The 25,075-nt window shown below is 47.3% G+C and overlaps 10 protein-coding genes across 10 annotated transcripts; 7 read left to right on the top strand and 3 right to left on the bottom strand.

Moving 5' to 3' along the window:
- Nucleotides 1–641: 641 nt before the first annotated feature.
- Nucleotides 642–2,396, top strand: FOMMEDRAFT_171418 (uncharacterized protein; the record flags this gene model as incomplete). Its single annotated transcript, XM_007271801.1, has 7 exons — nucleotides 642–1,096; nucleotides 1,155–1,242; nucleotides 1,311–1,486; nucleotides 1,551–1,704; nucleotides 1,757–1,849; nucleotides 1,903–2,250; nucleotides 2,301–2,396. The coding sequence occupies 6 exons, from the start codon at nucleotides 642–644 to the stop codon at nucleotides 2,206–2,208; spliced, it is 1,272 nt and encodes a 423-aa protein (XP_007271863.1). The 3' UTR covers nucleotides 2,209–2,250; nucleotides 2,301–2,396.
- Nucleotides 2,397–2,515: 119 nt separating this feature from the next.
- On the top strand, nucleotides 2,516–3,845 carry FOMMEDRAFT_97400 (mannitol-1-phosphate dehydrogenase; the record flags this gene model as incomplete). The annotated part of the gene is made up of 5 exons (XM_007271581.1): nucleotides 2,516–2,870; nucleotides 2,925–3,058; nucleotides 3,131–3,224; nucleotides 3,287–3,710; nucleotides 3,782–3,845. 5 exons carry the CDS (start codon nucleotides 2,516–2,518, stop codon nucleotides 3,843–3,845), a joined length of 1,071 nt encoding a protein of 356 aa, XP_007271643.1.
- A 1,054-nt stretch (nucleotides 3,846–4,899) lies between these two features.
- On the top strand, nucleotides 4,900–5,324 carry FOMMEDRAFT_97618 (PEBP-like protein; the record flags this gene model as incomplete). The annotated part of the gene is made up of 2 exons (XM_007271596.1): nucleotides 4,900–5,099; nucleotides 5,156–5,324. Coding segments are annotated over 2 exons (369 nt in total), but the record flags the coding sequence as incomplete, so codon positions are not given.
- Nucleotides 5,325–5,810: 486 nt separating this feature from the next.
- On the top strand, nucleotides 5,811–6,660 carry FOMMEDRAFT_32251 (PEBP-like protein; the record flags this gene model as incomplete). The annotated part of the gene is made up of 4 exons (XM_007271558.1): nucleotides 5,811–5,924; nucleotides 5,981–6,095; nucleotides 6,173–6,428; nucleotides 6,486–6,660. The coding sequence occupies 4 exons, from the start codon at nucleotides 5,811–5,813 to the stop codon at nucleotides 6,658–6,660; spliced, it is 660 nt and encodes a 219-aa protein (XP_007271620.1).
- A 158-nt stretch (nucleotides 6,661–6,818) lies between these two features.
- Nucleotides 6,819–11,440, bottom strand: FOMMEDRAFT_171416 (uncharacterized protein). Its single transcript, XM_007271800.1, has 23 exons — nucleotides 11,373–11,440; nucleotides 11,058–11,318; nucleotides 10,932–11,010; nucleotides 10,795–10,879; nucleotides 10,618–10,735; nucleotides 10,444–10,562; nucleotides 9,969–10,383; nucleotides 9,818–9,919; nucleotides 9,647–9,763; nucleotides 9,497–9,595; nucleotides 9,319–9,442; nucleotides 9,100–9,266; nucleotides 9,004–9,048; nucleotides 8,788–8,945; nucleotides 8,641–8,733; nucleotides 8,462–8,579; nucleotides 8,294–8,411; nucleotides 8,194–8,238; nucleotides 8,130–8,136; nucleotides 8,003–8,077; nucleotides 7,304–7,947; nucleotides 7,090–7,239; nucleotides 6,819–7,031 (listed from the first exon to the last, which is right to left on the bottom strand). Exons 1-23 carry the CDS (start codon nucleotides 11,415–11,417, stop codon nucleotides 6,907–6,909), a joined length of 3,309 nt encoding a protein of 1,102 aa, XP_007271862.1. The 5' UTR covers nucleotides 11,418–11,440; the 3' UTR covers nucleotides 6,819–6,906.
- Nucleotides 11,441–11,594: 154 nt separating this feature from the next.
- On the top strand, nucleotides 11,595–11,940 carry FOMMEDRAFT_162399 (ribosomal protein L35; the record flags this gene model as incomplete). The annotated part of the gene is made up of 2 exons (XM_007271799.1): nucleotides 11,595–11,735; nucleotides 11,812–11,940. 2 exons carry the CDS (start codon nucleotides 11,595–11,597, stop codon nucleotides 11,938–11,940), a joined length of 270 nt encoding a protein of 89 aa, XP_007271861.1.
- Nucleotides 11,941–12,613: 673 nt separating this feature from the next.
- Nucleotides 12,614–14,292, top strand: FOMMEDRAFT_162398 (uncharacterized protein; the record flags this gene model as incomplete). Its single annotated transcript, XM_007271798.1, has 4 exons — nucleotides 12,614–13,121; nucleotides 13,178–13,441; nucleotides 13,492–13,694; nucleotides 13,750–14,292. 4 exons carry the CDS (start codon nucleotides 12,614–12,616, stop codon nucleotides 14,290–14,292), a joined length of 1,518 nt encoding a protein of 505 aa, XP_007271860.1.
- A 268-nt stretch (nucleotides 14,293–14,560) lies between these two features.
- Nucleotides 14,561–16,132, bottom strand: FOMMEDRAFT_137384 (uncharacterized protein; the record flags this gene model as incomplete). Its single annotated transcript, XM_007271797.1, has 6 exons — nucleotides 14,561–14,946; nucleotides 15,000–15,144; nucleotides 15,199–15,460; nucleotides 15,517–15,702; nucleotides 15,754–15,892; nucleotides 15,949–16,132. The coding sequence occupies 6 exons, from the start codon at nucleotides 16,130–16,132 to the stop codon at nucleotides 14,561–14,563; spliced, it is 1,302 nt and encodes a 433-aa protein (XP_007271859.1).
- Nucleotides 16,133–16,336: 204 nt separating this feature from the next.
- On the top strand, nucleotides 16,337–19,028 carry FOMMEDRAFT_97947 (uncharacterized protein; the record flags this gene model as incomplete). The annotated part of the gene is made up of 8 exons (XM_007271721.1): nucleotides 16,337–16,537; nucleotides 16,590–16,654; nucleotides 16,724–16,935; nucleotides 17,000–17,188; nucleotides 17,248–17,356; nucleotides 17,415–17,533; nucleotides 17,590–17,837; nucleotides 17,889–19,028. 8 exons carry the CDS (start codon nucleotides 16,337–16,339, stop codon nucleotides 19,026–19,028), a joined length of 2,283 nt encoding a protein of 760 aa, XP_007271783.1.
- Nucleotides 19,029–20,131: 1,103 nt separating this feature from the next.
- FOMMEDRAFT_114877 (uncharacterized protein) lies at nucleotides 20,132–20,999 on the bottom strand (the record flags this gene model as incomplete). Its single annotated transcript, XM_007271796.1, has 4 exons — nucleotides 20,132–20,224; nucleotides 20,252–20,387; nucleotides 20,447–20,511; nucleotides 20,580–20,999. 4 exons carry the CDS (start codon nucleotides 20,997–20,999, stop codon nucleotides 20,132–20,134), a joined length of 714 nt encoding a protein of 237 aa, XP_007271858.1.
- Between the last annotated feature and the right edge of the window lie 4,076 nt (nucleotides 21,000–25,075).

Raw genomic sequence — 25,075 nt, 5'->3', positions numbered from 1 at the left:
ACGCCTCCCGCCACAAATGCACAGCGTGCGCAGTTTCTTAAAAGCGTCGGCCGGAGAGCAACGTTAGTCGGCACACAGTATAATCCGTGTATACCCTATCTAATCAGGCTATCTCGATTGGAGTAACGTCAATCAGAAGCAAATCAGGTGTTTAACTCCAAGCCGATGATACACATCACATCTGATAAGTAGGTGCGGCAAATTTCGGAAATTTTGACCTGCCGAGGGGACGTGTCTGTTCTGCCAGTCGTAAAACCTCTGGCATACAATGCGACACGGATCTGTGCGCGCTGGCAGTTGTCAAGGAATATTCTAGGTTTATCAAATGCTCTGAAACTGGCTTCAGTTCTCGGGAAGCATCCAGCCGAGGAACTTGTTTGAATAAACTCCAGGTCACATGGGTGACCCAAAGTCGCGCTCATCCTTCAACGTGGAGCTGAAGTATCATGAAGAGGTATTTGGATTTCGATTGTGTCAGTTGTACATATGAATTACGATAATTCAGAATGGACGGAATTTATGGAAACGAGACTGAAACTGGTGCCTTACTAAATAAGTACAAATAGGGACACGCAACGTGACACAGCTTCAAACTCAACAAAATTCTGTCGGACTGTACCGCTGTTTCGCTTCCTTCGTCGATGTCTGGCATTGTTCATGCAAGCACGTCTCTTCTACGTTCTTCCTTTCAATTTAGTCGACTCATTGATACATTCCGAGACCTCTGCAAAGACCGTCTTCTGTTGTTCGCGTTGAGTCATGACACACCTGACCTAGAGCATTCTGTGAAGCAGCTTAGTTCATGTACGCAAGAGACGCTTGGCTGTCTTTCTGGACCCTTACCTGCCAAACGCGACAATCCATTTTTCTCTTGCTCTATTGCTGTTGTTGACAAAAATGCTGGTACGCCGTTCGGTACATTGATTACTGGCGGAGGTCCAACACGAGTTGGGAGATGGCATACATACGCTACAGAACGAAGGGAGCACAACGGTGACCTTAATCCTTGGAACTCGCGTACTGAAATAAACTGGAACGAAATCTGGAGTCCCAAGTCTACAACGCAATTTCTCCCACAAGAACTCAGGAATGTGCGGTACGGGTTTGTTCTACCGTTCCCTCTCATTGACTCAACGTTTCTTGAAATTACGAAGCGATGTGCGTACGTTAGTCTACTTCTCCGATGACTCGTCGTGGGATTTCGCCACGGCAATTCATAACCATCTCCCCCAATCCCATCAGGTGCGTGAAAATATGAACGTAACGTCGCCAAGTTTGTCTCAAATTTAACCCACTTGGGTTTGGTGCAGCTTGGCATTATGGCCTCGCCAACCCCTTTTGTTACTGGACAGCCATTCACGTTATTTCGTAATGGGAAGATGCAATCTACTGGAGCGGTTGGGATTGCACTGCAGACTGGACTAGTCAAGAATGTCCTAACCTTCGATGGGCTTGTACGACTAACTCAGCCCTTGCCCATCAAGAGGTAAGATATAATCATTTTTCTTCCGTTTCGATGTTCTGACACTTTTGACGTTGCGCATGACAAGAGCAGAGGGAAACCTCATTCACGAACTAGGAGATTCTTTACCTGCACGTATTCTTCTGAAAGCTATACAAGACGTCGGGTTACCAAATGATTTGGCAAAGAATGTGGACTATTATATTGGTATCCGAGACGCGGGTATGGTGGACGATATTTCCGTGAGTTGTTACATTGTCTAAGTTCCTGCAGAGACTGATATTGTTTCAAAAGCCGAGGTTAGGTCGAATCATCGCTGGGAGTCCGTCAAGAGGATCAATTGCGGTTGAAGATGTTCCTGCACCACCAGTTGGCACCTCCATCGAGGTTCGTACTATTCCAAACTCCGAAACCAAGCTTCAGATATTGATCTTCAACAGTTCTACTACCGCCCTAAAACATCACCCGTCCAATTATCAGAGAATGTGTTACAGCACAACACAAACGGTTCAGATGCGTTGTTTGGGGCAATCGTCGACAACGCCGAAAGTGCTCAAATCAACAACCAAGGACAGACGTTGCCTGGAGAATTAAAAGATCTTCCGTTCGAGACGTACAATTCTTCATTCATCACCTCTTCCGAGTGCGGATTGGTACTCAATACCGACGGATTGAGGAGAGCGACTATGCCTTGGAAATGTACAGTCCCGAGTGCCTTTAGTGGTCTTGTTATTCCAATGCGATGACAGGTAATGCGAGCAGAGTCTATTGGTTCATTGTAAAGTTAGGTGAGTTATGCATAGACACGTTGTAAAATATTCATTTTAATTTGGCCTAGAGTTTTATAGTACGAAGTCGTGAGAAAACACAACTATACATGTCCTTAGACATTTATAAGGATAATTGGTTTATGCTTATTAACGAGAATAATAGTCCTCACCGACCATTAATGCTCATGTGAGCATTTTAGTGTGCTATCTGCGAGCATCGCGTCTCTAACGTTGCTACGGTATAAAATGCCTGGTGCTGTCATGTCCAACATGCAATGACACGATGACAACCTCGATAGCACGCACACAACGAGCCTTCGTACTGCCTGTAGTCGGAGGTCCAGCATCACTTGTTATTGATCATCCTGTCGTCCAACCCGATGATTTGTTACCTGGGCGGTGCCTTGTTCGTCTGACACATTCCGGTGTTTGCCACTCCGATCTTGGAATAAAGAACAAGGAGTTTCCGAACTTGCCAAAGGCCAACCTCGTTGGTGGACATGAAGGTGTAGGTACTGTTGTAGCAATTGGCGCTCACACGATCGGAAGCAAAGTTAAAGTTGGAGACCGTGTTGGCATTAAGTTCCTTGCTACCGCTTGTCGCAACTGCGAGTTGTGTTTGAAGGGATTTGAAGGCCGTGAGTTAGTTTCCTTCTTAAATTAAGCATATCAAATTGACACGTACGAAACAGATTGTCCGGAATTCTTGGGGCATGGGAACGATGTAGACGGCACGTTCTGTGAATACGCCGTTGCTTATGTCGATTTTGTGACTCCCATCCCAAACGAAGTCGATAGCAGTGATGCAGCAGCAATTATGTGTGCGGTACGGACGTTTCTTCTATTTCGAGTTATACGTAATTTATGTTTCTTATCTTGCATCTTCTCAACCTTCTAGGGTTTTACGGTATACAGCGCTCTGCGGCAGAGCGGCTTAGCTATCGGTGAATGGCTTGTAATCCTCGGAGCAGGAGGCGGGCTTGGACACCTTGGTCTGTTCCATTTCGGCAATTACAAATATGTATATGTTCGTTCTCATCCGAGTCGGTCTTAGCAATCCAATATGCGATCGCTATGGGACTTTGTGTCATTGCCATTGACACTGGTTCCGTCAGGAAAGACCTTTGTCTCTCCCTTGGTGCCTCGGCATTCTTCGATTTCCGCACCTCGACGAGCCTCATCGCGGATGTGATCGCAGCTACGCACGGCGGCGCACATGGCGTTCTAGTCACTGCTGGTAACAGTGCGGCATACAATTCGGCGTGCATGTACCTACGCCCAACAGGTACCTTGCTTGTTGTCGGCCTACCGCCGGGCGCTATGCTTCAAGTTCCTGTAATCCTAGTTGGTGGTCGAGGTCTAAACGTAAAGGGGGTGTTTATCGGCAATCGGAAGCATGCAGTGGAGGCTATTGAGCTTGCAGCTGCAGGCAAGGTCAAAGTGAAGTACACCCTACGAGGGTTATCGGAGTTGAATACGTGAGTGTATTATCTTCATTGTCTAAAATGGTGTCTAAAAGGATTTACTTCAATATGGTGTATGCCTACAGTGTTTACGAAGAAATGTCAAGAGGAGAGATAGTCGGAAGGGTAGTACTCGAGATCGACAAGTAATGCGGGTAGCGTCTAGAATTTGACGATTTTATTCTGGTGAGTTTTTTTATCTTGGTTCTCGGCTAAGAACGAACTCATGATTATCTAGGCTAGGAAATGGTGTTAAAAAGTAATATTGTTGGCTGCGCCAATGCAATACAATGTTTTCTCGGTACCTTCTGTTCTATATGATCTATACTTTCCTACCGGCCCGTTGAACATCATAGTGCCAGCCAAGTACTCATTCACGTGGACTAGACAGTTGAAGAGCGTGGTCGAGTGCATGGACGGGAACCATCTGGATGCCAGGTGATACTAAAATAGAGCGGAACTCCTAAACGATGAAGGAACTTGAGTGTTCCGTGGCCAGGCGCGTCTATGAAGAGAAGATCCCAAGTGACGGTGGAAATGAGCTCACTCGATGAGGAACGGCATGCTTCAGTCTCTCGTTGCTATATTTGGAGACACGACGCATTCATCGAAGCCAATCCCGCGGGTACTTTCTCATAAATGATTTAATAAGACCGGTCCTCCCATGCTTGGTCTGGACATGATCTCTGTATTTTCTTCGTAACTCTCTCATGACCATGACTAAACTAACCGAAGGCAACAATAGCCCATCGTTTCTCAGATTATATAGTAAGGATACGCGAGGGCGACGAGACTGGATCGCTCGACTTCAAGATGGTCTTTCTCGCGAACGTCGTGCCCCTCCTTTCATTAGCTGCACTCGCCGTGGGTCAGGATACGAGTCTACGGGTAGTCAGGACCGCCTTCGAGGATGCTAATGTCGGTTCTTTCAAAATAAACTTAAACAATCATTAACAATTGTATGTAGATAACTCAAGACGCAGACATAACATTCAATCCAAACCTTCTGCTAGAGGTCGCATTTCCTCAGGCGTCGGGGCCTGACGTTAAAGTTCATGCCGGTATCCAGCTTCCTCGGAATCGTGAGTCACTGTTGTTGCTAGGTTCACGCCAAGCAATTGACAGTCAATTAACTCCTGTCGTAGAAACGGCTATTCCGCCTACCTTTGGCATTGAACGTTTTGGCTCCCTTCGTGACCCTCATGGCACATTTGTCGTGGCAATGGTAGACCTGGACCCTCCGACGCCGCAGGATCCTACAGAGGCGCAGATCAGACACTTCCTTGGGGGCAATTTCCAACTGGGCCGCGTCCAGCCAAGTCAACTGTTCCCGTTGACGAACTCCACCCCGGCTTTGTCAAATTTCCTGCAACCGACACCACCAGCGGGATCTGACCCTCACAGGTGAGCTCTGGTTGATACGTCTGGAGGCCCAGCAAACTGACTGTGTTTATCGTTAGATACGTATTTCTTCTGTTCCAGCAACCCACTGGTTTTAACAGCCAGACGGAGGTCAACGCCTCGACGCCGGTCACCAACTTCAACATCAGCCAGTTTGCACAGGATGCCGGTCTTGGCAACCCTCTAGGAGGCACGTTCATACTGGTGGGTCCCGACCCCAGCACATAACGCCATGTGAACTTGTAATGGCGAGCAGGGTATGAGAAACTTTGTGGAGTTCGTGTAATTTGGCGTGTTATTACTGATTTTGTTTGTGCTACAATGATATCATCCGATTTGCTGCGACTATACCGTGCGATCGCAGACAAATGTGAAGAAGCTCGCTTGTATGAAAGAGGAAATTATCTCGAATTAGCGCTCGGCCCGCTCGTGCTTCGCATGCTCCCTCGCCAATAATATGATCATCTTCGAGCTCTTGAAACTCTCACCATTCTAGATTTGCTTCGTGGAACTGGCTTCGGCACCCGAAATGTACGCGCGATTCACGCTTTGAAATAGATTGCATGCGCAGTCAGTTGCCCACGCCTCCAACGCCGGGAACATATGTAATTAGAGAGCTCTCGTAGTTTCTATGAACTTGTTGAATGGCAACCGGTCGTTATAAAAGAGCATGAAGTCTGGCTCTGAAACCTCGTCCTCTGAAGTCCTTTCATCATGAAGTACTTCAAGTCTCTGACAAGCTTGCTCAGTATCGCCTCTCTGGCTTTATTTACTTTCGGTCAGGATACGAGTCTCGATACTGTCGTGTCGGCGTTTAACGATGCGAACGTACGTCTGATTATTACACCCTTGTTGCGAATGGTTGAAGCTCATCGGCTCTTTAGATTCCCGCGAACGCGAGTATTACCTTTGACCCAACGACCTTGTTGGAAGTCTCCTTCCCGCAAGCCTCGGGTCCGCAGGTGAACGTCACAGCAGGTGTTCAACTCCCTCGGAACCGTAAGTATCCTGAGACAACCGTGCTTTATAGTCGGCGGTTTCTTGAACTCGCTTTATTCACTACTGTTTAAACATAGAAACTGCTATACCCCCTGTCTTTGGCATCCTCAACGCCTCGTCGACCGTTGCGAACGAGACTTTCGTAGTCGCGATGGTTGACCTCGATGCTCCGACGCCGCAAGATCCCTCAAGCGCACAGATTCGACATTTCCTTGGTGGCAACTTTGTAGCAGGCCCAGCGGATGCAGATGGTCTCCAGCTTTTGTCAAACTCGACTCCTGCGTTGTCCGAATTCCAGCAGCCTACCCCACCTGCCGGTTCCGATCCTCACAGGTTAGTAATCCTACGGATCCACTGTTGCAGTCGTTGACATTTCATTCGTCCGTGTAGATATGTGTTCCTTCTCTTCGACCAGCCTGCAGACTTCAACAACCAGACCGAGGTGAACTCGACGACCTCGATTGCTAACTTCAATATCAGCCAATTTGCGTTGGACGTTGGACTTGGTAACCCGTTGGGTGGGACGTTTATCTTGGTCGGCCCCGATCCATCCACCAGCACCTAAAGCGTGAGCACGTCACCTTCGGCATATACACGGTTCAAAAGACATTCAGTGGTCCCTGGAATTTCATTCGTGAAATATCTCAACGTGAACACTATATACCTCGCTTCTGGATTGTACAACGTCAGGGACATTTATCAATGTTAATCTTTATGGTTCATATTTATGCAATCCGACGTAATATCAACTGTTAGAGTCCGGTTTTAATGATACATTCCAAGGCTGGCTAGTTCTTTTCATCTATCACGTTCATCCTGAAGCATCCGCGTCCACATCCATATTCACCACGTCCTTCTCTGGTACATCGAGAGCAGTATTCCCTGTCTTACGACGCTCAGCGAGGAATGCGCCTATTCGGGCCTTCAGTTCGGTATCTAACATGAAAGTAGTCAGACATAGCAAGATCCCATTTAGTGAAATGTTGTGGCGTACTGGGAGTAACCTCTTCCAAAGTCAGGGGTGAACGATTGAACGGATCCGTTGCATCAGAAAGCAAGTGCGATTTGATCGTGGAACGATCTATACTGATCCTTGAAGACGGTAAGATGACTGGATCGCGCATCACTGTGAACATCAATGGATCTGTGGGGACGAAGAAGAGTATGAGTGAGAAGTGGTGAGACAAGAGGGTTAAACAAGGACATGCCCAGGAATTCGTCTGGTACTTCTCCCAGATCATCTTCAACCTCAATAGTCGCCTTCATCTCTTCGACCTTCACAACAAAGATGCGCAGTTGCTCGATCTCATCCTCTGTCTTGAGTGTTCGTTTGCGCGCGATACTCGCCGCACTCTCAAACAGCTCCTTCCTGTAGCTCCGTCCGTCATTCGCAACCGCACGTACAAATTCACCTTGATCGGAAAGGTTCAAGTAGATCTGCAAGATATCACTGAGGAGCTTTCGTGGCTCAAAGCGGTATTTCTCGCGATCCTTGACTTTCAAGTCTGAACAACGAGGGCCAACGAGTGCGTCGAGGTTGTAGTCCAACATCGCTGCAAGGCGATCAACTATTTCTGGTACCATAAACGGCGCTTTGGTTTCTGCGGTGAATATCTTCAGCATATCAACTGTTGACCGCCCCAGAGTTGTGTATCCCGACGCATGTCGCTCGAGTGAACGCAAAGTCCCTTCTCGTTCATGGCGGTATTCTTGAGATTTGGTTTGCCATTCAGGGCTCTCCATCTCGTTTTGAATCGTCGCAATCTGAGTTAGTTCGCTGAGCGATTCGTCCATAAGATATGTCACGTCATTAATCATAAGGTTCACGAAGCGAACAAACTTGTCCGTATCACTGCACGCAACGTCAAAGATGAAACAAAGAAGGCATCGAACGTTTCTGTACGTACTTGGCTTCAGAATGTAGAGCCTGGCGGTGCGATGGGTTGCTCCAAATGGCCTTCAGAATGTATGCAATATTCCGCCTACACATCGGATAAGTGGAATTACATAGCAGACGGAATTACTAGGCCCTACCGAGCGTCTAAAGGATATATTGATAAGCTCAAGGAGGATGCATCATTATATCGTTACTACTTACTAAATTTGTCATAGAACTGCGAGCTTGCTCCAGTTTGCTCGACCTCTGTCAGTTTTAATCAGAACGCCGCGACATGTATTGGAGCTGGCCGAGTACTCGCCTATGTAGAAAGACATAAGGGCTGGGATGAGATGCTTCAATGCGAATGGATCCGTGTTTAATATGTTGACAAGTACTCCATTTTGTCTCCCATAACTGAGAGTACCGTAGAAAATGGCCTAACAAATTTCTCAGCTGGTTACCTCATTAATACAATAAGCGATATTACCTCATTGATTTTTGCCTTGAGGAAGGGGTTTTTGATATACCAAGACGAACGAAGGAAGGTAAGTGCCCAAGTTACGAGCTCGTTTTTCCCAGTTAAGTCCAAGCTCATCGGTGAGTTTCTACAAAAAGGTACGCATGTCAATTAATCGGAAAAAAAATAGAGGATACTCTGGTGCACACCTCATTAGATGAAGCAAAAAGTCCACAACGTCCTCTAAGAAATACTCAGGAAGCATTCGGAACACCGTCGGTATTTCTTTGGGCAACGGAACTCTGCAGAATCGTCAGCACGTTGCATTACCAACGTTCTCATAGAACAGTCCTCACTCTACGGTTGGCTTCGGGTGGGACTTCTTCGGGTCCACAAGACGTATAAGCCATGTCTCAAGGAAATTCGTGAACCCTATTTGTCGGAAGATGAACTCCGGGTCGAGGAGCTGCACTTGATATGCGAGACGCTCCATGTGGACTTTAGCAAGTTCTTTCTGAAGAAAATGTGGTTGTCAATGCGAAATCTCTCTTCCATTGGTCAAATATTCTCACTTTTGCTGCTTCAATTCCTGCTTGGATCCGAAGCATGAATGGATCCTGAACAGGAAATCAGAGAAGACATTTACAACAGTCATAAGACAGACATACACCAGGATGCATCGGAGCCATACTCGACGTCAGAAGATCAATATGCCTCTGCAGCTCATCAGCTTGCTTATATAGGTCATCGAATGACTGAATCGTTCGAATGGGACCATAATGGTTCATTGCAGCAGTCAGGTAAAATATATCCGAAATGAAGTTAGGAGCAGGTCCTATATATGTCGCGTAAGCAAGGGTCAGAAAGTTTGAAGGCATTGGACAAACCTCCTGAAGCTTGTACCTCCCTGTTCCATTCATTTACTTCATCTACTGTTGCTTTGATTCGAGTTTCGTCGGATACGTCGACCCGAGAAGAACGTCCCAGATAACAAGGATCAATGCGGTCGATCTTGAGAATGAGTGATTAGTGAATTCACAAAGTCTATAGATCCCTAATGCACACCTTCGAGTATTGCGCATCCATAAAAGGCTCAGCAAAGCGCAGTAGAACGGCGTGGAGATTGACCATGAATCCATCAGAGGCAACCGTGGCAAAGTCCACCTATTCGAAGTTAGCCTGAATGACCCAACTTAAATAATTGTTGTGATTTACCTGCATCCCACCTCGTTTCACGTTCAACGAAACCACCCTAGAAAAATAACCCAGTACAGCTTCTCTGGACTCCGGTGAAGCACGAACGATTGCATTGAAGACTTGAAATAGGGCGGACTAAATATATAAGTCTTAGCGTCTATTTTGGTAAAAGTATCTACGATGACCTACTTGCAAGCTCTTGAGTGTTCCTCTAAAACTGGCGTTGGAAGATTCGATGTCATTATGAGACCTCTTCTCTGGATCAGAGAAGTAGGAATTGGCTATTGTTGGCTAATACCGATCTAAGTATGAAACGGTCATGAAGGACAGAGTTACTCACCCACTCCCTCCCAAATACGCTTAATCGCAACAACGGACCCATTAAACTCGTTAACTCAATATTCGATGCAGTAGCTGACGATGGATTCCATTCCGGCAGCCTGGTCATCATAACAGCAATAGGTTTAATTGCGACCAGTGCTTCTAACCCACTCAGAACTCCCCGCCAGCCTGCATCCGCGCCACCAATACCTTCCGGACGAGCAAGTGAAACATGAAACAGAAGCTGCCTGATTGTTGTTCCCAAGACCGAGTCAAGTTCTCCATCAGGTTCAAACCGCGCAACCAGATCTTGCAAGAACAGGGGAACTTCATCAGCAGTGAGGACGGTTCCAGAAAAACTGCTGGACAAGGGGTCGGTGAGGCTAGAGAGAGATAACAAATTTGAGACCAGCTCTGGAGGCCCTGTTGCTTTGCTATATAATTAGCGTCAGCTTCGTGGGTATATCGCCTACTAAAGGCGCATATATCCGCACCTTCGTGTTTGTGTGAACATTTCGGGATCTTGCAGATCGAGGCCAGCATAACTGACTATCAAGTCTTTGAGTTTATTCAGAACTGAATGTGCGTGCTGCGAATCCTGAGGAGTTAGATTCTGAGAACCAAAATCTCAGTATTATTATGAGGGAAATGAGAGCACATATACATACTTTCTTTGCGAGGGCGGTTCTAATATTGTTGTGTCGTCTCCAACATCCAATAAGGTATTCGAAAATGGTTTCATCCTCAGGAAGAGATGCAAGGACTGGTAAATAATCTAGATCATCTCTTCAAGAGCGGTCAGCAAGCAGATCTCCAATCCAAGACTGTTGTAAACACGAGCTTACGACATTGTCTCCCGATTTACTTCGATCCTCGAGATTAATAGTCGATCAGCGAGTTCCGCAGTTAGTTTCCAGGGTTTTGGAGCATCTGTAGGGAAATGGTATTTGTACAAATTGCCATACTTAAAGAATGAATATACCTGGTTGTTCAGAGTCCAGTTCCTGCTGTAAGTATTTCAGCCATACCGGACCCCATTGACGCCTCTCTGCATAATCTCGCTGCACTTCGTCAGAAAATGCATACGTAAACGTATGATTCTGCTCACATCCAATGTTACTCCAAGGACCTGACCGACAGTTTCATTGTCCCAAGCTGGAATATTAAGGCTGGCAGGAACGGTGGCTTTCCTGGCAAAGACTGGAGCTGGCGGCGGCGGCGCCACAGGCGTCGAGGGAGATGGAGTTGATTTCGAAGAGGGCTTTGGATTAACTTTCGGAGGAGGTGAAGACGCCTTTGGTTGAGACGACGAGGCCGCACCAGGAGATGGACTTGGTGCTCCCAGCTTCGCAAGTCTCTTTAGGCGCATCTGAATTTCGAGGAAAGTTAGCTTCTTAATCGGGCCAGACGCGACTTATCTCACCCGTTCAGCATCATCGCCAGCATTCGGCGCGCGCGAGTCGCTCATGGTGGTTTGATACTAAGGCACTTGACCGTGGCGCCTCGGACGGTAATGTAATGCAGTCCATTTCAGTTCGCTGAGCCTTCGACGCGCGTACCGACAATCTTCACGTGATACGTCATCTGGAGTAATGGCTTCAAAAGACAGGGAAAGAACGTTTTGTTGTCAAATCTTCGAGCCGGAATGTTCATTCTTAATGCCTTACGGCTGGTCCAGGCCGGTAGAGCATTCTCGGCAACCGCTGCTTCTCACTTTCCGAAGCTGAAGAGCCATTCCGGTGCAAAGAAGAGGTGGAAAGCACTAGCAAATGGCCAATTTAAACGCGTGCGTTGTCTCCCTCCCTCCAGACGTTGTGTCCAACGAAAGGCTTGTTTACCTTTCCTTTCTCTCTTTCTTCTAGGCGCAAGCTGGTCATCAACATTTGAACGAGCACAAGCGTCCCAGTAGAAAAAATCGTCTGGCTCAGACAACTTACTCCAGCACGACTCAAAGGGCAAAACTACATAAACTGTTGCCATACGGAAGCTAATAGACAAGTGAATGAGCCAAAGCTCGATTCGAATGGACTAGGTGAGATCTCTTTTCTAGTGCCTTTTAAAGTCAATGTCCGTTGACTATTGCTTTGAAGTCAATAACTGAATATGTTCCTTCTTGCAGGCCAAATGTACTCTTATAATTGACCTGTGTGGATATATCCAAACGCCACCCAATTCCAGTACATGTTCGTCATCCATCAATGACATGGAAGGCAGAATGAGCAGCAAGGCTGCACGTCATCCGACTTAGTGGTTACTCGGTAATACCAAGTGTCATGTCTACTTGGTTGTGAAATGAGAAATCCATCATTGCAAATTCACAACAACAATTCTTCTTCTCAAACAATTAGAAGCTACCTGCTTGTCGCACATTATATTAAAATGCATCACTGCCAAGGATCTGAAGCTTGATATAATCTTATATTCTTGGAATTGGCTTGATAAGTAGTACGAGCAAAGTGGGAATTTGATACCCAATGTGGAGTTTAGGAACGTTTTGTTCGCAGAGGTGGCTATTATCACCGTCAACGCATAATTCAGTTACTGCTGCGCACTCTCACTTGGACCAGCTCACACTCTCTGGCCGCGCATGGTCAACGCCAGACCCGCTGTACATACTCTTGCTTGCTAGCTTGCACTCTCGCCTTCTCTATTCCCGAGGCCGACATGGCTTCCCAGCCTACGTCCCGTTTCTCGACCGACTCTAGTAGCTCTCATCCTTCCGACGAAACACCACCGTCTTCAGACAACAGCTTAACCTCGGCACTCATACGTATCGAGGACAGGGATACCAATGATGGAGCATTCATGCTTTCGGACGAGGATGATTTTCAAGAAAACAACTCTGGACCAGAAGTAGTACTTCCCCCGTCGATCGTCTTTGGTTATTTTCTGTCTCCGTGCCTTAAACTCGGAGTAATGCTCATTTTGAGCAGCCAGACACCACTCAAGATCTCCATTCCGGCTTTACTTGTGTTTTCTTTCCTCTCTGTGTTCGCTCGGCAAATATGGTTCTTACTCGCGCGTTACGTCCGGAGATCCGACGTGGGTGATATAGTAGCTGAGGCAGTCGCAAGAGGACGACGTAAAGCGGGTATTCGGGTGTATGTGAGGGCTATTGCACAGGTGTGCAGCGGGGTGATGCGTATACTACTGGCAACTGTGTACTTTAAGGGTGAGCGGTTTTTACTGTTGGATAATTTTTTGTTATTAAATTCGAAGTAATTCCAGGTGCGAAAAGTTGTATTGAACCACTGTGGCCTGACGACATATCTTTGATTTCACCATCCTTCACCTTGTCTGTGGTGTATATAATCTTTCTCACCCCGATTGCTCTGGCCCCGAATCTGGCAAGTCGGCGGCTGGTTTATACGACTGGTGTATCAAATGCATTGTACGTTATCTGGTTATGCGCCATCGTTTACGCGCATGCCACGGGTGCCCTCAATACCGACAACGTTATGGTACCGCAAGGCCGCCTTCTGCAGGATATATGTAAGCTTAGATACTTTGTGCAGCAGAATGATCACTCATTCCTGGTTCAGCATCAGTTGCCTTTGCCTTCACTTCTTTATCAAACCTGCACATCTTTGCTGGAACGGTCGGATCGTACACCAATAGTGACAAGAAAGAGAAACGATACCTTTCTGTTTCATCCATATCCTTCTATGCGACTGTTGTCGGAACGAGTCTAGTCCTCCCTGTATTATTCCCTTCAGTAAAATCACATGGAGATAAGGAATCGAGTGTACGTATCCCCTCCTATCACTGATAGAATTATTGATTTGTGACCATCTATCTAGGAGGACGCATCCCTAGTGCAAGCGCTCATCGCGACTCTCACAGCATTCATACTTCTCCTTGCAATACCTCCGTTGCTAGCAACTTCTCCATTCCCTGTTCCCTCTGTATTACGTCGATTAACGAATCAGCCACTGGGACGATATGCACTCGTAATCCTACTCTTCGCACTTTCCCTCCTCCCAGAAGCTGTGGAACCTATACTAGAGGATATCACCGTGCTTCTCGTCCTCCTATCAACGTACTTTCTACCTGCGCTCCTGCATATCATCCTACACAACTTCCGTCGGCCAATGTCAATAATTGTCGATCCACGGCCGCTACTGCGTTCTACGTCAGGCATAGTCTCCGATGACGACGACGAACTCAGTCCAACCGGGCATGATCGAGACACAGAAGAGTTACTTCTTCGTAAAGAACGTGCGTTGCAGCGTCGTCGTCTGGGACGGCGAGTCATGTGGGACATCGGCGTCTGGATTTTGCTCGTTCCTGTTGGGGGAGGTGGGTTTGCATGGGCAATTGGGAGGTTTGCAAATGTATGGTGAAGTACTTCACAGAACTGGTTTCTGTGACATGTTCACTGCAGATGTTGTCATATGGGACTTTGAAGTTTCTTATTTCCTATGTATTATCCTTGGATTACTTTGCTACAGTTACAGCAAGATATGTGTGAAGCATTAACGTAACAGGAAAGCATCATACCCAAAAGAATAATAGCGTTACAGATTTCTACAAAGCCAGGCGGAAAGAATTACTTAGAGTACAATAGAGCTGCAGCAAAACCTCGCATCCAATATGGACCGGATACTCTCATCATACACCAACAATATCAACCAAGTCTCCATCCTCCAACTCCACTTCGCCAATCTCACTGTTAGGACCCAGTTTCTCACCATCGACCTCTATGCGTGCTTTCTTCTCAGCTGACGCGGGCTTTCCGAGTTTCTTAAGTACGTTCGATACGATTGCACTGCATTTCGTCGTATTGCGAACAGCAACGGTGATTGTCGTTTCTCCCGAGCGGACGTGTAGCTTGAATGTATCGGCTTTGTCCTGGGCCACATCCCTCTCCCCGTTATACTCATGTACACTCGTTGTGCCAGGGCGGTTATCCGTTGGCGCAACACTGGCATCCTTGACGGGTGGCGGGGATTGTAATTGCGACTTAACGTATTGATATACGTGTTCTTCATAAGCCACTACAGAAAAGCTTATTAGACTAATCAACAAGAAAGTTAAAGTGGTTTGTTACCTAGGTCTGCTTCTGACCAGATTGAAAAAGTCTGCGGGGTGGAAAATGGATACACCCTATGGTTGTTAAATAGGACAACGAGTCTGTTGACCGGAATATCACCAGCATCGGCGACTTCGTGGAATAGCTGTTCGAACTTTTCGTTCTGCACGGATGCAATTATTGAGCATGGTACTTTGCAATTGCCTTTCAAACGTACCCGATTCATGGTATGGGAGAAGTTTAATGATTTGGCTGATGCGTCCTCAGGATGCGGCCTCAGCGTAATTCTGAGCTCGACTGTAGCCGTTGACGCGGATCTATTCTCTGCAGAAATGACCCTGTCCAATTTTCTTCGCGCTTCCGCTTTAATCGCTGCAAGTTCAGCTGGAAGTTCCTTCATGTTGTCCAGTTCGTCGTCCTCCTTGTCAGAAACAATTATAGGGGATCTGCTCCCTATTTTCCTGCTAGCTAGGATCATACTACAGAAACTAAGTGATGAGTATGGGGGAACAACGAACAACGAATCGTGGCTTACCGAGCTCGTTCTCGCCCCATCTGTTCTGCGATATAGACTTCCGGCTCAGGTGATTCCGACCTTGACCGACTGCGCTGCCGCCGTTGAATACGTGTAGGCAAGGCATCTGGAGAACTCTTCGTAATGTGTGAATCTATGTCAAGTATTGAAGCGTTGCTTTCCCCTTCCGAGTCAGAGTCCTGGATTCTTTGCATAAATAAGGTCAATATTGAACGATGTACACGCAAAGAAACTCACTCTATCAGACCTTCTGACTTCGCCCAGGCTGGCATCTCCTTAGGTCTAGGCTCGAATGGTTGGCGTCTGGCCTTCTTCGCACGCGGGGAGTCCGAATCGCTCGAATCAGGGTCGACCGAACGCTGTCGAGCTTCTCGCTCTGTAATGTATTGTGTATATAGGCAGCATAGAGGTGCGAGAATAGATAATTCTCACTGTCTACAGCGTTGTTTATCTTGCTCCAGCTATTCGCGCTCCTGTTTTTATTGCGAATAAATAACGAGTCTTCGACTTCTATTGGAGACTTGGAAGAAGGTCCTGGAGTGTCAGTTTCTTGTGAAGCTGCATTACGAGGCCGAGGGCGTGGACGAGGCTTTGGCTTCTGATGAGATTCAGACATTCAAAAGTGACACACTAGAACCCGCCACAGCGCTCGTTGTTCAAGTCGTGGCAAGCTGGAAACCTCCAAGGCGCCAAAGAGTGCGCCAGCCGACGCCCGTAATGATGATCGGCGTGAGAATAGAGCACGTGACAGACACAAAGATTTGACTGAATCAGATTCAGCGAATGTTGGTGCTTGATATTCCACCGTGAGCACAAAGGCATGGACAACGACGCGCCAGCTGCAATATTCAAGAGATCAAAGGCGAGGACAACGCGAACTCGTGCAGTGTCTCCAAGTGATGATGCACAAAAAGAGGGTGAAGATTCAGCGGCTCCGAGTACACTTGCTGCGAAGCTGAAGAAGCAGCACAGGGAGCGCACAAAACCGAAGGCTCGGCTGAGTTTCGGTGGTGATGAAGAGGTGAGTATTATAATTGTTATACGGAGCTATTATCTTACGAATTGTTTTCGAGGAAGGAGATGGAGAAGTCTTTCAGGTTAAGAAATCTGGTGTTGGTCGCAAGCTCAAACTCGCCTCGTCAGCAGTTGCCGGGTAAGGATTTCGTTACGTCTGCGCGCGTTGCACATGTCCTAATACCTCTTCAAGCATTGCCCTGCCTAGTGGCCTTGACCAAGTTACAGCCACTCCACAGACCAGCGGAGGCGTATATAGTAAAGAATACCTCACCGAACTAAGGGCCAGTACGCAAGCTGCACCATCGGCCGTGCATACATTAGATCCAACTCCTGATTCTGACATCGTTCTCGATGCAAGTGAGATGGCTGGCGCAGTCATAGTTGACGAGACAGTTGCAACAGGTAGTTGTCAATTTCTTGAAAGTCTTTCGACTCAGCGCTGACTTGTACGACGTTTCAGAAGCAGGTGCTGAAATACCATCTGAGTCATCTATTGCCGCAGCAAAACAGAGAAGAGAAGTCCTCCGGAAAACAAAACAGACTGAGGAAGATTTTATATCCTTGTCTGTTACACGAAAGGAAGATATATACCAAGGACCTCATCCCGAAAGCCGCTTGATGCGAGAGGATGATGATCTTGGTGAAGGCGATGATGGTAAGTTGAAGAGATACTAACGGATGTGCGGGATTTGCTAATCTCACTCTTTCGCATAGAATTTGCGGAGTACACTGCCGCACAAGAACGCATCGCGCTTGGAAAGAAGGCGAAGAAGAAAGACGCGGAGCGTCGCCGAGCAACAATGCAAGAAATGATCGCTGAAGCGTAAGTACTAGGTTATTCACTTTTTTTAATCATTTTTCTAACCCTTGCGTCCAATTAGGGAAGAGGAAGATGAAGAAACAATAGAATGGGAGAGGGAGCAACTCCGGAGGGGCGCACGCCGAGATACGGAATCCGCAAACACTCCAAAACCTAAGCAAGAGTATCGGCCTGCTCAGGGTATGGGAATTTCTACTCTAGTTGTGTTTGCATTCTCGAATAATTCATTTTTCTAGTCCCGCCCCCGACGCCTTTGCCTTCTCTGGAAACCGCCATTGCTCGACTTAGTCTTTCTCTCACGCAGCTAACGGATTCCCATGCATCGAGTACAACGTCCGTGTCTAACTTAACCGACGAGCGTGAAATACTGGAGGGAAAAGAAAAGGAAATGCGGACAATGGTAGAGGAGGCCGAATCAAAGCGTAGCTGGTTTAGCTCATTCCGAGAATGGGTCGAGACAGTAGCTACCTTCTTGGATGAAAAGGTAAGAATATATGGATAATATTTAATCTGTGCATTGCTAATTTACCTCTAGTATCCGCAACTTGAAAGGCTTGAAGAGGAATACATCTCACTACTGAAAGAACGTAGCGATATGACTTCCAAACGACGTGGTCAAGACGATGAAGATGATTTGTCCCTCTTTCTTGCGTCTCCCTCATCTGACCTCAATAACGGACATGATGCGTTGGATGAGCTGGGACGCGTTATACCAGGCACCAACTCCACCATTGCCCTCAGAGAACGTCGCATAGCTCGAGCCGCTCGACACTCTCGGCACACGGATTCACAAGAAGAGGAGGGATACTCTACTGACTCATCACTTTCTCCATCCGATGAAGCGGACTTCCAGGCTGCGATGTCGAGTCTTCAAGACAAAGTACGTTCCATATTGCAGGACGTTCGTTCGGACGAATTCCGTGAGCCTGAGAAGGGTGTGGGACGTTGGTTTGGCATGTGGAGAGATAAATACTCAGATACGTATTCTGGTGCTTTCGGTGGCCTCGGAATGGTCAGTGCTTGGGAATTCTGGGTTCGCCTCGAGATGTTAGGTTGGGATCCAATTTCAAATCAGCGGGCTTTAGACAGTTTCGCTTGGTTCGGTGCTCTCTATGACTACTCGCGATCTGCCCAACTAAACGATACGATAGACGAAGATAGGGAGACGGAACCGCAGCTAGGACCGGACGGCGACCTCGCATCTGCGATGTTATCCACGATTGTGCCGCGTCTGTGCAAGACTGTCCAGGGAGGAGCCTTCGATCCTTATTCGTCAAAACACGTCCGAGCCATCATTGATCTTGCCGAACAAGTAGAAGCCTCTGCCGCACATGAGAAATTTGAGCTCTTGGAGAAGACTGTTTTTACGATCTTCCGACAGGCGGTGGATAACGATATTGCCGTTAGCCAGCCGTATATTGAACGAGGCGGGTCTGCGAAGTTCGATCCAGAGGCTATTCCTGCTCGACGGCGTTTCCTGTCTCGTCGCTATAAGCTATTGGCCAATCTCATGCGGTGGCGAAGATACACGGGCGAGAAGTTTGGAGTGGGGGAGGCGGTCTCGAGACTAGTCCGCGACTGTATTCATCCTATTGCCGTGACTGGCTGGGAAGTCGGTGGAGAGGAGTTCATCCGGAAGGTGTGCCTCCATTCTTTTTTTGTTGTCCCATGCTGATTGGGTGCGCGTGTAAGGTTCTCTATATCCTACCGCCCGAGCTGCGCAGTGCAGTCCCCCCACTTGACAGCCATTAGCTAAAGGCATGTACGGTAATCGATTGCAATTATCATGCAGACCACGTCTGTTTCGCCTGGCTTTTCCTCAACTGTTAGTGACTGGAACCCCGAGAGACCATGTCAAGTTGGCATGCTCGCTAGAGCCGTTCTGGCTCTGGCACCTTCAAGCTGCCAGCTCTAGGTCGACTCGAAAAAGAATATTGTGGAGCATTTTTTCTGACCTAGCTGTAGACGCACCCAAGCACACTCATTCTGCAGACGTGGTTCGTTCTGCTGCCAGACATGTCATAGTTCTCTCCCTTCGTGCTGGGGGTCATTTTCTTCCTTAACTCTTTGAGAGACGCAAGTCCTATCAATCGGACGAAAACTTTGTTATGGCAATGACGTCCGATCAGCCGATACCCGCACGTATTCCCGCGTTTCAACAGACCCAAGTGGACGGTGGTAGGTGGCACATATCGTGCGTGCAATTTTCGAAGAACTTCTAGTTCCTCCCTTTCATAGAACAATCTATTTTGGTGATGTGCCATTTTCGTTGGTTATTCCGACTGAATCAAGCAAATTCAACGCTTTGCGGTCAGGTCGGCTGAAAGGAAGTACTTCTAAAGATTTGGCAGAGCGACCTCGCTGGTAAGACGTACACACAATGACCCCAAAAGAACTTCTTCCATTCCACAAGGCATCAAACAAAAATACAAGACTCTCAGGAGGGAGTGGGGGCGCCCGACGGACTTTGAACTGTATGATGTTTAACTCCTTTCTTAAATACGAACTTCGACCTGATGGTCTTCTTGGTTCTCCATAGGCAAGGTCGACGCATTCGTAGGTTGCAGACATGTTATCCGTGGACTAAAGATTCCCCTCTTTCTCATCTATGGGGAAATTGACTGTAAAGAAGTACTTCTTAAGAGTAAGGTGCGAGTTGTGCCAGTAAAACACGTATAACAACCCTGAAAGGACAACTTCGATTGGCAAGAAATATCTCAAGAATTCCGATGCTACAAATAGGCAAACGAAGGACTTCTCCGTTCGGAGTTACAATTACTAAAGGATGCCTGGTATGAACCTTGATGTGACCTCCTTCTTGTATTCCCTATAATCAGGCCCGATGTTCTTGTCGGATTCAATCAACCGTTCCTGGATTACAGTTCAAGTAAGTCACACAGCGCTTTGTGGGAGACTGGTACTTGCCTCGATGGGAATCTTCACTGTGAACGCCGCAGCACAGATTCCAAGTGCGTAAATGGGGATGATACTCCAACCCATCAGGGCCAATGAAGCCTCTAGGGCAATGACGGAGCTATATGGCTGTATAAGCTGTGATGTAGCGTCAGTGCTTAATCGAGCAAATCAGCCCACCTGTAGAATGGGTGGCGGACTATGGAATATGGTCCCGTGTTGACGATCTTAGGCTTTTCGCGAACCTAAACGCCAAAGATATTAAGTAACCGGGTTTCAGCATGCGGAACTCAATGCGAATTTTAAAGCTTACTCCGATGATGTGCCAATTCTGCCCGAGCTTGCGTACGCAATACTCTGCGTGAGCCCACGACGCGATGGCTCCGATACACCCAATCAACCTGAGTAGGGTCTGGGTTGAACCATCGAGACCGTAGTCAGGCAGAGCGTATGCTTTGATCCAATCAGGTTGTTGAAACCCTTCGAATGGAACCGTAAAGAGATAAATGAAAACGGGCACGAAGGTCGCAGCAGCGTGAGTTGGTGTAACAAGCTTGCCGGTCCACGAACCAGGGAGAGAGATGAGCTTGCCCCCAGTAGCGTCAGCACGAGCAAATGCAGCAGCAAGCTTGCGCAGAGATGCGAGGGCCCCGAGTGCAAGAGTTCCACAGACCACTGTCTCGACGTTACTCGCAAAGGGGTCGTTTGGGACGTGGATGCCTGCAATATACATGATGGCGACTATGAACAAGAGAGGTGGTATAGTCCTAAAGTTCGACCCCCTCCCCTCCTTTAATATCTTTCTGTATGTTCACCCGTGCGATTGTTGCAGTTCATGGAAGAACGTCTTTGTTTCTGGTGAGCTCAACCGTTTGAAAGTGCCGGTATGGAACGTGCTAATTTCGATCAAGCCGTTAGGAATTATCGGCTTATCGAATACAGACTCTTTGCACACATGATTGCGGCAGGATGTTTCTAGCCCTCCGTGTAGCGAATACGCATCCGCGGAAGCTGGAGATAGAGTTCAAGCCGGGGAAGATAGTGCTAATTCGCGCATTCTCCCGTCCGCATCTGGTAGCAACGTCTGATTCCTATTGACTGTATCGTTCGCATCGTGCGAACGTCAGTGCGGAAAGGTTGCATATCTCTGGACTTTATTGAATAGCTCGTTGTATGTCTCGCGCAGATACGTGAAGGTATTGCAATAGGAGCTTTCCCAATGCGAGGCTGTGCCTCGTGAGGATACCGTTGGCTATAATATCCGGATATTGGCTGTAAATTTTATGGAAGAACTTCTGTGACTCTGGAATTTGCTTAAAATAGCTCAAATTCGTAAGCAGATGCTAAGAATATCTCGTACAACCTACCTAATCTTAATCCAGGACCATTCGGGATGTTAATCAATGATACCGCTTGCGCCCGCACTGTTACCTCGGCCCTTCTCCTGGTATTATAGCGTGAGTACCACGGGAGCCAGGATACCAGTTTATCCCAAGGCTATGCCGGCATTCCTCTCGAATCTAGGTCGCGGGCGCCTGATGTCTTCGTGAAGTGGTAAACAAGTAGACAACGCCGCGGATCTGGACACATCATAATGGTACGGCATATCTACCGGTTCCGTCACTCCCTCCTAAAAGTCGAAAAGTAGCAGGATGGGGAGGTGGGGATGTGTGGGAAGCCTGGAGGTCGTCTGAGCATGAATGCGCACAGGAGGGGATCGGGACATTCTTGAGTCAGCAAACGAAAATGAAGCTCACTCACTTTGTTCCATCCGATACATCGCCTTATACTTTTGAGAATAGCTTCTCAATCATATCGGAAGGAGTCGAGACCGAAGGGCGAGTGTAAAATTCTCGGTGATTTAATAAGGACTAGAAATACGCCAAATAAAATTACTGCTCAAAGAAATGAACCTAATTGTTGTAACTCAGAGTCTGAAAATTGATTAACTTAGTAGCAGGAAGTGTTCAGAGCTGGGATTCATCATGACTCCGCTTCGTTTCGTATCGGTATTAATCAATAAATAAAGTTGAATATTGCAAGTTCACGACAAATGGGTGTCACGACAGTGCTTTTGAGGCTGTTGCAGATGACGATTCCACAGCAAAAGATATTATTCAGTAGAGGACACAATAGCTTTAAGATTTATGCAGGAAAATGCTGCAATCATGATATCTTGACTTCATCTCAATCAGCCGGAAAATACATTTTCCGCAAAACCCCACTTTCGGTACAAATTCCTGAGCCAACTGCGTTTGTATATTACATGTGTTGGATGGACTAAATCGAAGATAAAAAGGGACAGGGGTACAAGGGAAACGTTACATGGAGCAACGTTTACACGGATTCTGCTAGCGGGTATAAACTTGCTTATTGATACTAAATTGGAGGATAGTAAAATTGCTTGTCGGACTATGTTTGTCCTTGACTGCCGTTGTTCGAAGAGGGGCTGGTCCCAGTGGTTGAAACCAGTAGACCCGTTGAACCCCATGTTTTCGTTCCGGAGGATTCTGGAAAGACAGTTATAGAGGGTGTGAAATAGCTCCATGATCCAAAAGGGTCAGAGGAAGACTTAGAACCACCACCGGATGCAGGAGCCGATGAAGCGTCAGGACTAGAGGTGGTGGTTAGCTGGGACCCATTGGACGAAGGAAGCCCAGTGTTACTATCTGAGTTCATAGCTGTAGAGTCATTGGGATTACTCTCTGTTAGGATAGAGTCGGATGAAGTGACAGGTCCAGAGGTACCGGCTGCCTGGGTACCATTAGATGAAGGATTTCCGGTGTTATTATTTGAATCCATAACCGTAGAGTCATTGGGGTCACTTTCTGTCAGGATAGAGTCGGATGAAGCGACAGGTCCAGAAGTTGTGGCGGCCTGAGTACCGTTCGACGAAGGATACGCAGTGATACTGTTTGAATTCACAGTCGTGGAGTCGTTGGGGTCTGAAGACAATGAAGCGTTAGGTCCAGAGGTAGCGACTGGCTGAGTGCCATTAGACGAAGGATCCCCAGTGTTACTGTTCGAGTTCATAGCCGTAGAGGCATTAGGGTCATTCTCTGTTAGGATGGAAGATGATGAAGCGTTAGGTTCAGAGGTAGTGACTGGCTGGGTGCCGTTAGATGAAGGATTTCCGGTATTACTATTTGGATTCGTAGTTGTAGAGCCATTCGAGTTATTCGCTGGAAGGATGGAAGTCGAGGAAGCGATAGGTCCAGAGGCAGTGACTGGCTGAGTACTATTGGACGAGGGATACCCAGTGTTACCATTCGAATTCGTAGTTGTAGATCCATTCGAGCTATTCGTTGGTAGCGTAGAAGCTGGGGATGCGTTAGGTCCATAGGCAGTGCCTTGCTGAGCACCATTGGACGAAGGATTCCCAGTGTTGCTGTTTGAGTTCGTAGCTGCAGAGTCGTTAGAGTTATTCGCTGGCAGGATAGAAGTCGAGGATGCGTTCGGTCCAGAGGCAGTGGCCGGCTGAGTACCATTGGATGAAGGATTCCCAGTGTTACTATTTGAATTTATAGTCATAGAGCTGTTAGGGTCGCTCTGCGTTAAGGTAGAGGCTCCACCTGTTCCAGACTGGAAGGGAGTACCGTCAGTTCCTGTGTTTGAAGTGGGCAGTGACTGATTGCCAGTACTTGTATCCGAAGGGAATCCGGCAGATGTATTAGAGCCTGACGTTGTACCTGGGATCGACGAATCACTACCACTGCTGTTTGTCGGAAAGCTTGCATTAGAAGGCGAAGTCGACAATATTACAGGACCAGGTCCTGTGTGAAGATTTGGGGGGCCTGTATTAGTATTTGATGAACTATTAAGGATACTGTCTGTGGGCGATGAATTGGTAGGTCCAGTGCCTGTTCCAGCGGGATTTCCCGAAAATGAATTACTTCCCGTCTGTGAAGGATTCGATTCAGTGTTAGTACTCTGGACTGGGTCCGTTAATATCCCTGCTGAACCAGAGTTGGTTTGCGGAAGTGAACTGCCATTAGTAGTCTGAGCCTCCGACCCATCTGGCGAGGAACTCGGCACGTTTGTGTTGGTAGAAGTCATAATGTACGCGCCTAACGAACAAGATATTGTGTCAGTCCCGAAGTTCACCATTCCAGTGAGCAGTGGAATCGTCGGAGTGTCCAAAGATGAGACTATTTGAATATTCTTACCTGGTTGATCATTGTTACTTTGTCCGGACGCCAGCCAGACAAAAGAGCCGCCCAATGGAGATCCCAAACCCATTTTGTCCATGATATCAGAAATTTCCATTTTCAGACCATTGCCGTGCCATGACTTGAAGGCAGTCTGGTTAATACGATTGCTCAAGTCGTCGTCCTGTTTGAACAAGAGATACACAAATCTACACGGAGTCGAGTATGACAATACTGCATTAAGCATCAAAAGAGGGTCGCTTACATGTCCGTATATTCACTTTTATTAGACACATGAGGAGCCGAATATTCGAGCAACGCCGGCGTTGAGTTGGTTAAGATGGATATCGTTCCATTAAACGCGCTCTGTGCTGTGAAGTTCCCTCCAAGAAAATATGCTTGAGAAAGCGTCTTGCTGCCTGACTTACGTAGGCGAAAGATGCCGACGAAGAATTCCTCAGATTCGTCATATGTACCATTGAGAGCAAAGATAGGTGCTTCTGTGATAGCTGCAAAGTTCGCGTGAGCTATGACCGGGGTTGTCTAGTATAAAGTCTTACAACTTCGGTTGAGTGTCATGTTTACGCCAACTTGTAGTGTAGGTGAATGTAGCTTTGCGAGGAGGTCACCAGACTCATCTTGAGTAGAAGTATCTAAGGTG

This window comes from Fomitiporia mediterranea (genome assembly GCF_000271605.1).
Source record: "Fomitiporia mediterranea MF3/22 unplaced genomic scaffold FOMMEscaffold_18, whole genome shotgun sequence".
In the NCBI taxonomy this organism is placed as follows: domain Eukaryota; kingdom Fungi; phylum Basidiomycota; class Agaricomycetes; order Hymenochaetales; family Hymenochaetaceae; genus Fomitiporia; species Fomitiporia mediterranea.
Note: the sequence above shows the minus strand (reverse complement) of the source record. Positions and strands in the feature narration are given on the sequence as shown.